Raw genomic sequence first — 13,888 nt, forward strand, 5'->3', positions numbered from 1 at the left:
CAAGACTACACAGAGTGATGCCACCCTTCTTCCACCACCACAAACACAAAATGAGTAATGTTGGTCACAAGCATGGTAGAAAACAACACAAGATAAAGGATGACCATAAACTAAATCCAAGTCTACAAAAGCATAATATAAACCATCAACAATAAGGGCTAGGTATAAAAATAACAATCCTATTATCACTGTCTGCATAAGCCATAGGAAGCATAACATGGTGTGAAAAGAACACTTAGGAGTCATTCATTTTGTCAGCAAATATCTACTGAGTACCTATGTGCCAAGAACTGTGTTAGGCACCAGGTATATACAGTCGTAAACAAAACAGACATGGTCTGAGCCCCCATGGAGCTTACAGGGGAGAGAGGCATTCAAAAAGTAAACAAAAGAAGGGTGCCTGGGTGGCTCAATTAAGCATCAGACTCTTAATTTTGGCTCAGGTCATGATTTCAGTAGGTCCCATGTTGGGCTCCATGTGGGGCATGAAGATTCTTTCTCACTCTTTCCCTCCGCCCCCCCCCCAAAAAAAAAGCAAAACCAAAAACAACTAACAAAAGAATATATAAACTATAAAAGATTGCATAAAGGCAAAGACAGAATGAATAAAGTCAATCAGAGAGACTAGGTTTAGCTATGTGACCTGGCAGGTTAATGGTAACAACTACTTAAGGACACTGCCTGTTTACTATGGAGTAATGTATGTACCATCTGTCATGTTATCCATATTCCCTCTTTCCCCAAAGAAATGTGTGTCAGATAAACACAATCCCACATAATGAAGATGCTGACAAGCTATTCTGCACAACAGAAAACGAAAAGTAATAATGGGACTAAAACAGGAGAAGGTTTTACTGGATAGGAAAGAAAAAAACCTTCTGTGGATAAAAAGACATACTCTATATTCCAAAAGAACATTCAGAAGACAATTTATAATTACTTGGTAGAATCTTTTATCTGCAAATCTCTGAACCAAATACAGTAATAATTACACAGGACTAAAATTCAATACCTTTTATAGACAGCTAGTAGAACAAAGAGGCCTGATACTATATTCAATTAGTTTCTAAGGTATGTATTTTTTTTTTTAAGACTTTAATATTCTGGAATCAGAGTGTGTCTTATACGCAATGGCAAGTCATGGCTAAATTGGCAACATTTTTTCCTTAGTGACATAAAATAATTATAATTAATGACATCTTAAATTTGATAAAATATGTTACCTCTAACTCATGCAAGATGCCATCCTGCAATTTAGGAGTGGTGGCTCAAGAACATGATGTCATAGTGTACACACACATACACAAAATCAATTCCGCTTTTGGCTTACTTTCAAAGGAAATTTTGACTTTTTTTTTTTTTATTTTGACTTTAGATAATGAAATTTCATCTCTCATATGTTGTAATTCACTGAAGTCAAAGGCTTTTTTTTTTTACTTATCATCTTCTCTTTATTGAGTGTAAGAACATTTAAATAGCTCCTTATTTCATAAATTTGACCATATCACAGAATCACATCCCTCAAAACCTAACATAGTAAAAGTCTGCATATAGAGAAATTATTTTATAAGACAGATGTTACTCTGATCCTTCACAGCAGCACCCTTAAAGAATCCTCTAGATTTAGAAATGTAAAAAAGGAAATTGCAATCATCTAACAATAGTTTTTAAAAGGCAACCGGTAGCCCTAACTCCTTAATATTCTTTCCTACTAGCATACCCACAACCTTTTTAACTTTCACATGATCAATAAAGCTGGAAATTAACACGTAACAAATCAGTAGGGAGGGGCAGAGGGGCTCCATGAGAAAAACCAGAGTAGAATACAGCTTATTCAATGGATTTACATTATTTTGTCATCATCATCATCATTACTTTGCTACACACATATTTAACAGACAAGGTAGACACAGAGAAATATAATCATTCTCCTAAAACCACAGAACGCCAGATCCAATTTTTGGCTTGGAATAGGAAAGGACACTTTAGAGAAAAAAAAGAAAATACATTAAAGTTAGGATTTACATAAAATAGTACTTAAAATACATCTTCAGAAGCACCTGGGTGGTTCAGTTGGTTAAGCGTCTGCCTTCAGTTCAGGTCATGATCCCAGGACCCTGGGACTAAACCTCACATCAGGCTCCCTGCTCAGCAGGGAGTCTGCCTCTCCCTATCCCTCTGCCATTCCCCCAGCTCACGCTCTATCTCTCTCTCTCTCAAATAAATAAAATCTTTAAAAACATATAGATATGTATATATATGTACATACATATATCTTCATATAAATAAATGTTCTTGTATCTGAAATTAACAAATTCAATTTTTAAAAAGAACAGGCAGTGGCATCAAGGTTGTATGTATGTATGTATGCATGGTAAAGGATATTCTATAATAATGATGGAAGCGCAACATTTTTGAAAGGCAATTCAGCAATTACTTCTTTTAAATGTCCAAAATGGAGAATTTATTAAATAATGATCACATAGTCAAGCACCATAGAAATCCATCAAACAATGTGAAGATAATTTCACAATGTACTGAGTGAAAGGAGCTATCTGGGGATGCCTGGGTGGCTCAGCGGTTGAGTGTCTGCCTTTGGCCCAGGGCATGAGCCTGGAGTCCCGGGATTGAGTCCCACATCAGGATTCGTGCCTGGAACCTACTTCTCCTCTGCATGTGTCTCTCTCTGCCTCTCTCTGTGTCTTCCATGAATGAATGAATGCATGAATGAATGAATGAATGAATGAATAAAATAGAAAGAAAAGAAAAGAAAAGAAAAGAAAAGAAAAGAAAAGAAAAGAGAAAAGAAAAGAAAAGAAAAAAGAAAAGAAAAGAAAAGAGAAGAGAAAGGAGCTATCTGGAAAGATAACTCCTTTTTGGGGAAAGAAGAGGGGCCACACACAGAGTTTAATCACCAACGGCCAATAATTTAATCAACTGTGCTTAAGTCATGAAGCCTGTAGGGCTTCCAGGCTGGTAGGGTCCCCAAACTCCAAAAGGACAAACTCCTGTGCTTGGGACCTTCCAGACCTCACCCTACACATCTCTTCCATTTGGCTGTTTCCAAGTTATATCCTTTTTCTAAGTAAAGGCTAACTAAAATCTAGTAAATAAAATGTTTTCCTGAGTCCTGTGAGCAATTCTAGCAAATTAATCGAACAAGAAGAAAGGGTCATGGAAGCCACCAATTTATACCCAGTCTGTAACACAGATGACTTTCAATTAGCATCTGAAGGGGAGATAGTATCATAGAACTGAGGCCTTTACTTACGGGATGTAACTTTATCTCCAGGTCGTAATAGTGCCATAATTGAGTAACTAAGTTAAACTGTATGACACCCACCTGGTGTCTGAAAACTGCTCGGTGTGGGAAAAATTCACAAACATTTGCCAGTCAGTGGTGCCAGCAGTGAAGCATTCTGTGAATAGTGTTGAGAATATAGAGGAGATACGTGGGGAGTGTTTTTCCTCTTACATTATAGTATACAAAGAATATAACTTTACAAAGCTTATTAATCTCTTACACTTCTATTCTTCTCTGATAAAAGTGTCAAATATCTTTGTTATTAGGATTTTTCCAATAAAATGTCATTAGTGTGCACAGGGTAGAAAAGGAAGACACAAAAGTTCCTAGATGTCTGCTTATGATCAGATAATTTAATAGTCCCCCACACGCTGAGTTTTTTCTTCTTATATGAAGATGACGTATCTTTAATAGGAGATAATTATTTTCTAATTGACAGTTAAAAACCACATAGCAGGAAAACATGGTAAAGCATCACTTTACAAATACCTAAATATTTTAAACTATCACTTACCATACAAGGAATATTCAGCTTCCTGACCTGTGTCACTCTCACTGGAGGTGGATGTGAGGCTAGTAGTTAAAGTATTACTTAAGGACTGACCAACTGATAGGACTGTTGTTGCTGTGGCCACATTGCTGCTGCTAGTCACACTGGATGTTGACATTGTCACTGTTGATGTAGTACCAGGTGTAGTCAAATTGGGGAAACTCTGAGCACCCATAAGAGGAGAAGCTAAAGATAAAAATGAAGCAAATCAGGATGACTGATGGTGGGATCGTATAAACCTAAGAAAAACTAGGTTTTGTATTTAGAGTAAAAGAATGAGATTATCAAACACTAATTATTAAAAGGCTAAAAAGCAACAACTTTGGGAACCCAACTGAAATCCAACTAAGAATCCTTGTTTTTATAGCACTGTTATTTTTTCAAAAAATTAAGTCCTGCTTTTTTAAAAAGTGAAACAGGCAATGAACTAATTCCCAATGATATTTTCCAAAGGAATTACCCATTAGCTTAAGTGAGAATTAAATACCTTCCAGAAGCTAATATCAATTTAGGACCTAAGGAAAAGTTAAACCAGTGTGATGCTCTGATTTCAGTTGACTATGACAATATTTAATAGTTATCTATTTCCTCATGCAGCTGAACTTAACAATTTATCATAGAAGAGTGGAAAATAGAAGTGTGTTACTGTTTTATCCTTTCCAATTAAGAGGTTCTTTATCATACCTGATTTGAATTCTTAAGAGATCATGATTCTATAGAACTTAATTTCATATTCCTGAAGTGCTAAATCTGACGTAGTTGTATGTAACATGGTTAATGATCTAGTTAAAGACTGCAGCCAGAACCCACTGAACAAGAAACCCTACTTTGCATCCCTCCGAGTGGAAAAACGATTGGGTTCCATAAGGAAAAGCTCACTTACTTGCTGTGCTCATCACATTCCTCCCCAAAGTATTAGTGTTGTTATCACTGCTGCTTCGGCTTAGATTCATGTTGTTCGTGGCATTAGTCCGTGCTATGTTTGCCACTCTCCTTACAAAACTCTCCAAGCTAGATGTTTCTCTTGAGGACAGATTAGGTACACTTGCACTAGAGCTCATAGGGGCCCCAGCAGCCAGCAAAGAACTCACTGACAGTCTGTTACTTGCTGAAGAGCTAAGGGGCCGTTGTGAAGCTGCTTCTTTATTAGTTAACTCAGACACTGAACTAACATCAGGAGAACTAACACTAACAATTCCCATGGATATTGCACTAGATTCCCCAGGAGTGCGAACAGAACTATCGGGGCCTAACTTTCTTTCAGCATTTTCACTTCCCGTTTCCGCTGTTAAGGTGCTGGTGCTTGCACTGGAAGATGACCCTACTTCTGTTTGAGGGACGTTTTCAGCAGATGAAAGAACAACAATTGGTTCATGGACATCAGCTCCTGAAACTATACTGTGTTCCATTACAATTTCTGATCTCCGTTCCGTTTTGGTCGAACCCAAGCTGATGTCGCTGCTACTGGCCACGCTACACACAGAACTGCTGCTTCCTTTTCTACTTGAGGAGCCTGCAGCAGCAGATGTCTTGTCGGGACAGTTGTTTTTCACCAAGCTGCTCCATGATTGCGTTGTGCCTGAAACAGTGGATGAAACAGGTTTGGGTGATGCCACTGTATCAGGGTCGTACCCTGGTGCAAGCTTGAGGTCAAATTTTCCTTCTGCGCCCATACGGTAAGAGTTTGAGCCACCAGCATCCCAGGTGACATCAATCCAGCCTGGAAAGGGACAGGAGTTTGTGAGACCCGGCAGAAAGCAGATAGGAGCGTGTCAGACAGTAGCTCCACAATATGGGATCAGCTTTTCATCAGTGCTGTACTTCTCTGAATTTCTATAGTCATTAAAGGTCTGCCAACTAAAATTAAATTCTTCCTTTTATTTCTCTTATTTCTGAACTGCTTGCTCTGCTGATATTTGAAAACAATGTAAGGGTCGGTCATGTTTACATCTATCGGGGTATCTTTTGAGGGGAAAAACTATAAAAAGATTGATACAAATGGTGGAATACTACTTCAATTTATCGATGAAATCTAAATAAAAGGTTTTTATAATTGCTAAATATGATTATGGGGTCAAATGCTCTTTTTAGAAAAAAGTTCTGATTTATCATTAATTTTTAAGTTTGGGCTAAATTCTAGTAATTGACAAAATATTCATGTATCACTGTACAAATTTTAGGTCACCAGCTCAAATAACACTAAGTTAGCATTTCGGTTGTGTTCTCAAAGTTCAGTGGTTACTTGGTTTTCTTATGATTAAGTTTACTATATTTGAATAAGCACAGAAAATTCTAAAAACAAAAATTTTAAAATACTAAGCTCTTTTATTAGAACCTATAAGCTAAAGCTAATAATGTGCAAAGAACTAATGAACATGATATTCAATGTATATTTACTTGTACTTGTAAAACAATGCTTGCTCTTTTTAAAAAACAATAATTACCTTCCAAAAGCAGTAAAACAAATGGACTATTAGAACAGAAAATAATAAAAATTTTACAATTTTTGTTTAGTGTTATAAGCTAACTACTTCAGGGAAAAACACAACACATAAAAATATACGTATTTTTAAAAATATAACAAGCCTTATAAAGTTTGAAAGTACTTCACCCATACACACAGGTACTGCCATGCATGCGCACAGGTGCACACACACATATAACAAGTTCATATATATTAATGATGAGGCTCAGAGGGGTGTAAGTAATACTGAATTACCTGTATGGATTATCTGCATAGAAGTTCTATGGGAGGAAAACTAATAGCCTCAAAATTACACGATCTGGTTTTAATGAAATGTCAACTGCCCCCATTTATTCCATATGCTGAAATAATTTGTGAAGAACCAACATTTAACTATCTCTTCTACAACATGGAATAGTGTGAATAAAGGAAAAGGTTCAAAAATATATCAATTCCAAATAAAAATAACATTTATCTTGCATTAGCTCCAAAATACACTGGTAATTTATTTTTTCATAGCAATCATCAAGATCTGTTAACTGTTTTTCTGTTTCACTCAGAAGGCAAGATAACATGCTTTTTTGGTGACCATTGTTTATCTGAAGTTAAAGTACCCTTCACATAGCAGGCACTTGTATTTGTGGAATACATTAAAAAAAAAAAACAAAGGGTATTCCCAGTAACACAGATTCTTTAGAAAGGAAAGATATTTGGGGCACCTGGTGGCTCAGTCAGTTAAGCAATTGACTCCTGATTTCATCTCAGGTCATGATCTCAGGGTTGTAAGATCATGCCCCACATCAGGCTCCATACTGAATGTGGAGCCTGCCCAAGATTCTCTCCCTCTGTCTTTGCCCCTCTCTCCACAAAAAGAAATGGGTGGTTCAGGGGTGCCTGCCTGGATGGCTCAGCAGTCAGTGGAGTATGTGATCTTGAGGTTGATCTTGAGGTTGTGAGTTCAAGCCCTACATTAGGTATAGAGAGAACTTGATCTTGAGGTTGTGAGTTCAAGCGCTACACTAAGTATAGAAAGAACTTGAAAGTAAAATCTTCAGAAAAATAAAAAGGAAGGAAGGAAGGAAAAGAAATGGTTGGTTTAACTATTTGAAAGCTAAGCATTTCCTCTAATATGAAGGTTTTAATGTAAGACTTAGTAAGAATGGCCACCTTGGTCAGCCGAAACCCTGAACCTCTCTACATTAGTCAGATCAAGAAAAATAAGCTTTTCTTATATACTAAATTATAAAATTGAGATTCCCATTTGCCTAGGCAATTGCTTCAGCGGACTCCAGCTTGAGAAAAATAAACTGCATTCATATATCCCTGACCAGCCCATACACATAAAAGCCAAAACAAACAATTTAGGGGAAACAATATTAACTAAGTAATAAGATGCTTTAAGAACATTTAAAATCTCTGGGTTGGGACTCCTGGGTGCCTCAGCTGTTGAGCATCTGCAGCTAAGGGTGTGATCCTGGAGTCCCAGGATCAAGTCCCGCATCAGGCTCTTTGCGAGGAGCCTGCTTCTCCTTCTGCCTGTGTCTCTGCCTGTCTCTCTCAGTCTGTCATGAATAGATAAATACAATCTTTTAAAAAATAAAATAATATAAAATAAAATAAAACCTCTGGGTTGGGCGCCTGGGTAGCTCAGCAGTTGAGCATCTGCCTTTGGCCCAGGGTATGATCCTGTAGTCCCAGGATTGAGTCCCACATCGGACTCCCTGCATGGAGCCGGCTTCTCCCTCTGCCTGTGTCTCTGCCTCTTTTTCTCTCTCTCTGTCTCTCATGAATAAATATACAAAAGCTTTTAAAAAATGAATAAATAAATACAAAATAAAATCTCTGGGTTGAATGGCATTACTGTCATCTCAACTATTATTGGTTTTTATTAATATTGGTAGTTACGTATATGCTCATTCACTGTAAACCTGCAGTAATGATGATTTGCAATTAGGGTATAACTATACAGAAGTGCCTTACGGTAGTAAGGTAATATAAGGAATAGAACCTTAAAAATAAGAAAATCAAGAATTTATCAGATAAATAAATGCCTGTATCACACAGAACATGAATATATTAAGATACTAAGTATTAGTCATTCCTCTAAGCACGGTCACTGTTATTATAGCTCTTCAGATATTTGGTATAAGAATATGAACATTTTACTCCTTTTTGTTTTTAATGCCAACCAAAATTCTTAGGAACACACTACTGGCTAGGCAAATTATCCACTAATAAATCAACCTTTTAAGTATTTATAAGAAAAAAATAGACATTTTAAGTTGCTTTTAGGAATCGAAGAGCAATTTATTAAGTGGGAATGAACTTCTCTAAAATCTACAGTATCAAAGGTTTAAAGTGAATTTGACTTAAACAACAACCCTTACCTTATAAAATATCAAAGTTTAAAATCCAAAGAAAAGCTAGTAGACTGAGAAATATTATGAACATTATTTTAAACACTATTAATAGACGAAGAGGCTACAATTCTTGTTCTACACTTCATTAAAAGAATACTTATTAAAAATGTGAATGCTTCTTCTTCTACATGACTTACAAGAGAATAAAAAGTAACTGCCTGATTCCTATCACACCAACAAGAAAAGCGTAAGAAATTAAGGACCACTGAAAACTTAGGAATACACCAAAAAAAAGCAGTGGAAAATGTGTCTTTAGAGTATTCAACTTATACTAACTTATTAATCACTTTGAAGTATTAGCAATAAGTTCTAAATCAAAACAGAAATTAAAAATTTCCCTTAATTCTAAGTAAATGATTTTTCCATTTTTAACATAAAATCAATACAGTTCTTCTACACAGTGCTGGGACATTTTTACAATTTGTGAACTATCCCAAAATAACAAAAGAAAAAGACTTTGTTATTTAAATACTCCATTTCTACACTACAAATGCTAAGTACCTACTCACCATTATGCAGTTCCCCTGTGACGGTACCTTCTCCCTGTGGGCTGCCATCCTGATCTCGCCACTTCCAATCAAGGCCTCTGATCACACGAGCCCCTGGAACCATGTATTTCAGAACCTGGGAGCGTACTAGACGTCTTTGTCTTCTAAGATTAGCTTCTGCTTCCTTAGCTGCTTTTCCTGTAAAGTAGAAATTAGAGAATTATAAACAAGTCACATTTTATAAATAGATTTGTTTTTAAGTTAAAACCCTGCTATCATCTCTTTACCTAGCTGGTCTTCACATACTCCATTTACAGTGCCATAAAGTTCGAATCCAGATAGTGACAGGTAATGGGTTTGTCCACTAGCATTCTTTCCCATCTGTTTAATTCTCACATGTCGCCACCCTTGTTTCTCATCCTTTGGTGGGTCAAGAGGCCAGGTGGCTGTTGATCTGTAATGTGTTAGGGAAAAAAGGACATAATGTTTTAAAACAGATGAAAAAGATGTTTAAGCTGGCGAAGATTTTTTACATAATAGAGACCAACAGAAAAAATAAATCAACTTCCACATTCAGTCTGTTACTGAATTCCAGTGTTACATAAGAATCAAGATATCAAAGGACAAAATCAGCCATCAAGAAAATAAGTTAAAAATGAAATGGTTAAATGTACACAACTAATGACTCATAACTTTAAATGATTTATGATTGATAAAATCCAAAGAAATAAAACAAGAAATTTTAAGAAAAAAAAAAAAAAGAAATTTTAAGAACAAGTATTTTTTTTAAAGATTTTATTTATTTATTCATAGAGACACAGCTAGAGAGAGAGGCAGAGACACAGGCAGAGGGAGAAGCAGGCACCACGCAGGGAGCCTGACACGGGACTCGATCCCAGGTCCCCAGGATCACGCCCCGGGCTTCAGGCGGCGCTAAACCGCTGCGCCACCGGGGCTGCCCAAGAACAAGTATGTTCTTAAGATGAACAAGGTATTTTAAAATTCTTGCAAAGCTTAAAATGATATATTAAAATATTAAATTTAAAGCCAGAAAATATTATTTACTAATTCTAAGGTTAAGGAGCTCCTTCCATACTCTGTCAAATGCAGAAAGTAATTTAACTCCATGCCCCATATTCCCCTCAAAATGTACCATTGTTCAATTAAAACTCAGGACAGGGGGATCCCTGGGTGGTGCAGCGGTTTGGCGCCTGCCTTTGGCCCAGGGCGCGATCCTGGAGACCCGGGATCGAATCCCACATCGGGCTCCCGGTGCATGGAGCCTGCTTCTCCCTCTGCCTGTGTCTCTGCGCCTCTCTCTCTCTCTCTGTGACTATCATAAATAAATAAAAATTAAAAAAAATAAAATAAAAAAATAAAACTCAGGACAACTTGAACATTAAAATAAATAATGATAAAAACAGATTATAATCCATTTAATAGGAAACTCTGATCTTATACTGATATAAATAAATTGAAATTTTGCTGAGGAAATATTTATGTAATTTCAAAGAATCTCCCCCCACCAAAATACTTATTAATTACGAACAGGAAAGAAATACCTTTATAGTGGAGAAGCCTGGCAGACACCACTTTATTAAAATAAGTATCAATTATGAGACTAAAAAATAAAATAAAAAAATAATAATGAGATTAATTAGAGATGCCTGGGTGGCTTAGCAGCTGAGTGCCTGTCTTTGGCTCAGGGTGTGATCCTGAGGTCCCAGGATCGAGTCCCACATCAGGCTTCCTGCATGGAGCCCGCTTCTCCCTCTGTCTGTGTCTCTGCCTGTGTGTCTCTCTCATGAATAAATAAATAAAAATCTTAAAAAAAAAAAAAAAACAAACTCAGTAGAACTAAAATTTTTATAAATACAATTCTCTCGGGGCACCTGGGTGGCTCAGTTGGTTGAGCATCAGACTCTTGGTTTTAGTTATCTCGGGGCCTGGGATCAGCAGCGTTGAGCTCTGCGTGAAGTAGTGACTACTCCCTGTCCCACCCCCCTTGTACCTTCTGCATGCATGCTCTCCCTCTCTCAGGTAAATAAATAAAAATTTTAAAAAGGAATATAATACTTTGTTTTTTAAAAAAAATATGGTCAATATATAAAATTTAGAAAAAGAGACATATTAAAATAAAAATTGGAAGTTTAACCAAAATTCTATAACCAGCAATAGCTACCACTAATTCGTAGAATATACACATATATCTTATGCATATAGAGTTTAGAAAACACTAATCCCATTTTCTGTGTTTTTATTAGCATGCTATAGATACATATAACTATATATTAATTTCTTTTTAAACAAACAGGCTCAGTGTTCTACTGTTATATCTAAAGCTGTTAAAAGTTTTGATAAAATTATTTCAAAGTTTTAATACCTCATAGTATCAAGTGACATTTTTAAAAAGAAAATCTTGCTTCAATATTTCACAAAAAAAAAAAAAAAAAGAGCTCTAAGGGCATACAGTTATAAAAATAAACAAGCTCTTTACTGAGTTTTTCAATTTGCAAAGACTCCTCAACTAACCCTGGTTCATTGAGACTGCAGTCATCAACATGCGTATACAAAGAAGTCCAGTTCTGTCCATCTTTGGATACCTGGAAAACCCAATTTCTCAGTGCAGACCTTCCATAACCACGAGCATGACGAAGTGTATATGCTGACGGTATCACCCAGAGACCCAGATCTATGGCAAACCAAGCATTCTTATCATCATTGCTATGACAATTTAAAGCTGAATTATCACGACTTAGTATGTCTTCTAAACGGCCATAAGGTAGATTTCTTCCTTCTGAAGATGTAACTACTACAAGTCCATAAGCAGCTGGATTTACCCATTCATATGCAGTCCTAAATAAAAGAAAAAAAATCAGCAGTTCACACTATTAAAATAACTGTATTTATTTATAGTAGCTCTTTTCCATATAAAATTGTATTAATTTTTTAAATCCTAAAATTGACAATTTAGATATTTTTTTCTTCATAAAAAGTATCTCAGATAGTCTTATTTTCAAACTGTAAGACAAAATTCCTTACACTGTAAGATACTCAGAGTGGTTAATAATTTTATTCTTAACTACCGGAAATTCTTTTTTCCAGATGAATGTTTTCATTCTACATTAAATAGCATGACTTACTTGGCATTCGTCCCAATCCAGTAAATGATTCCATTTTCATCAAAATCATGCTGGTGTCGAAATATAAAATTTTGGCCTTCTCTTAATTTTCGAACAAAAACAAATGAAGATCGGTCAAAATCATACCACTGCTTTGCTACCTACACCAAAGAAAATACAGAAGACACCTTAATAATGCTATTTTCAAACGCACTGCCCACTTTTTCCTATCCCTTTATCTTTTTTTTTTAATTTCTTTTTTTTTAAATTTTCATTTATTTATGATAGTCACACACAGAGAGAGAGAGAGAGGCAGAGACATAGGCAGAGGGAGAAGCAGGCTCCATGCACCGAGAGCCCGACGTGGGATTTGATGCCGGGTCTCCAAGATCGCGCCCTGGGCCAAAGGCAGGCGCTAAACCGCTGCGCCACCCAGGGATCCCCTTTCCTATCCCTTTAATGTGACTTATTTTAAGAGTTGATTTACTTATAAGAGAAAGAAAGAGTGCATGAGGGTGGAGGAAGAAAGGGAGAGGAAGAAACAGGCTCCCCACTGAGTGGGAGCCTAATTCGGGGCTCGATCCCGGGACCTTGACATCAGACCTGAGCTGAAGGCAGAGGCCAACTGAGCCATCCAGGTGCCCCAATGTGACTTATTTTGTCACAATAAAAACTCATTAGAGAATATCTGGGGAAAAATCTCATGGTGGTTTCCATGTTCAGTGAGGAGTCTGCTTGAGATTATCTCTCTCCCTCCCCCTTTGACCCTCCCTCCCACCTTATATGTGCTCTCTCTCAAATAAATATATAGATAAATCTTAAAAAATATATTATGGAAAAAAACAGAAAAACACAAATTTCTACAACCAAAGCACCCCACTACTAGTATCACAGAGTATTTCTTTACTCCATAATTTCAACAGACAGGCTGAAACAACATTTGATCGTATCATACCTAAATTTTTTCCCTTACCAGTCATTATACACTTTAATAGCTATATAATATTCAAATTAATGGACATAAGTATTAGCTTGATATTCCTTTATTGACTGTCATTAGGATTTTGTTCACAATTTTAGTATTACAAATGACTAATAAATATTTATAATATATAAAGATTCTTAGAGTCCAAAAAAAGGAATTACATGGTCAAAGGGGGTATTACTATAACTCTCCGTACAGATTTCCGCAAGTATTTTTATTTTTTCTCAAGTACTTTTCTAATGGATTAAACCATAGCAGAGAATGCCTATTTCACCCTGGCCTTGCCAGAAACTCACCATTTTTAAGAGATATTGTTCCAGAGATTCAACTGTAGCTAAGGGTTCCATCTTCAACATCCTGCCAGTCCTGTCTATCAATGCAGTTTCACCAGGTGCACGTTCCAACCGAAATCTTAATCTTCTAGTGAGTATCTGAGCAAAAATGATAAAACTGCTTCAGAAAGCACCTTGGTTTTTCTCTTAGAATTGTTAAACTGAGAAGTGTTCTCAATAGTAATTGAGAATTATAAAGTATAACCATAGAAGAAGGATCAAT

At 36.3% G+C, this 13,888-nt stretch overlaps 2 protein-coding genes across 11 annotated transcripts in view; one reads left to right on the top strand and one right to left on the bottom strand.

Moving 5' to 3' along the window:
* The window catches only part of AP4S1 (adaptor related protein complex 4 subunit sigma 1), an 82,432-nt gene extending 76,512 nt beyond the window's left edge, over positions 1-5,920 (top strand). Inside the window, exon 6 of the mRNA XM_077908934.1 lies at positions 5,148-5,920. The gene's annotated coding sequence lies outside the window, so the exon portion shown is untranslated. The remainder of the gene's footprint in view (positions 1-5,147) is intronic.
* HECTD1 (HECT domain E3 ubiquitin protein ligase 1) overlaps positions 1-13,888 on the bottom strand; it is a 94,124-nt gene that overhangs the window by 21,284 nt on the left and 58,952 nt on the right. For 4 of the 10 annotated variants that reach the window (XM_077908910.1, XM_077908905.1, XM_077908909.1 and 1 more), the window contains exons 20-26: positions 13,630-13,764; positions 12,370-12,509; positions 11,759-12,082; positions 9,514-9,680; positions 9,248-9,424; positions 4,738-5,433; positions 3,819-4,040 (exon numbers count right to left, since the gene is read on the bottom strand). In XM_077908910.1, coding sequence (XP_077765036.1) covers positions 3,819-4,040; positions 4,738-5,433; positions 9,248-9,424; positions 9,514-9,680; positions 11,759-12,082; positions 12,370-12,509; positions 13,630-13,764 — 1,861 coding nt within the window. Of the gene's footprint in view, positions 1-3,818; positions 4,041-4,737; positions 5,575-9,247; positions 9,425-9,513; positions 9,681-11,758; positions 12,083-12,369; positions 12,510-13,629; positions 13,765-13,888 lie in introns of all 10 variants that reach the window. The other 6 variants (XM_077908908.1, XM_077908903.1, XM_077908907.1 and 3 more) reach the window with 2 other exon arrangements.

Source organism: Canis aureus, chromosome 9 (genome assembly GCF_053574225.1).
Source record: "Canis aureus isolate CA01 chromosome 9, VMU_Caureus_v.1.0, whole genome shotgun sequence".
Taxonomy (NCBI): Eukaryota; Metazoa; Chordata; class Mammalia; order Carnivora; family Canidae; genus Canis; species Canis aureus.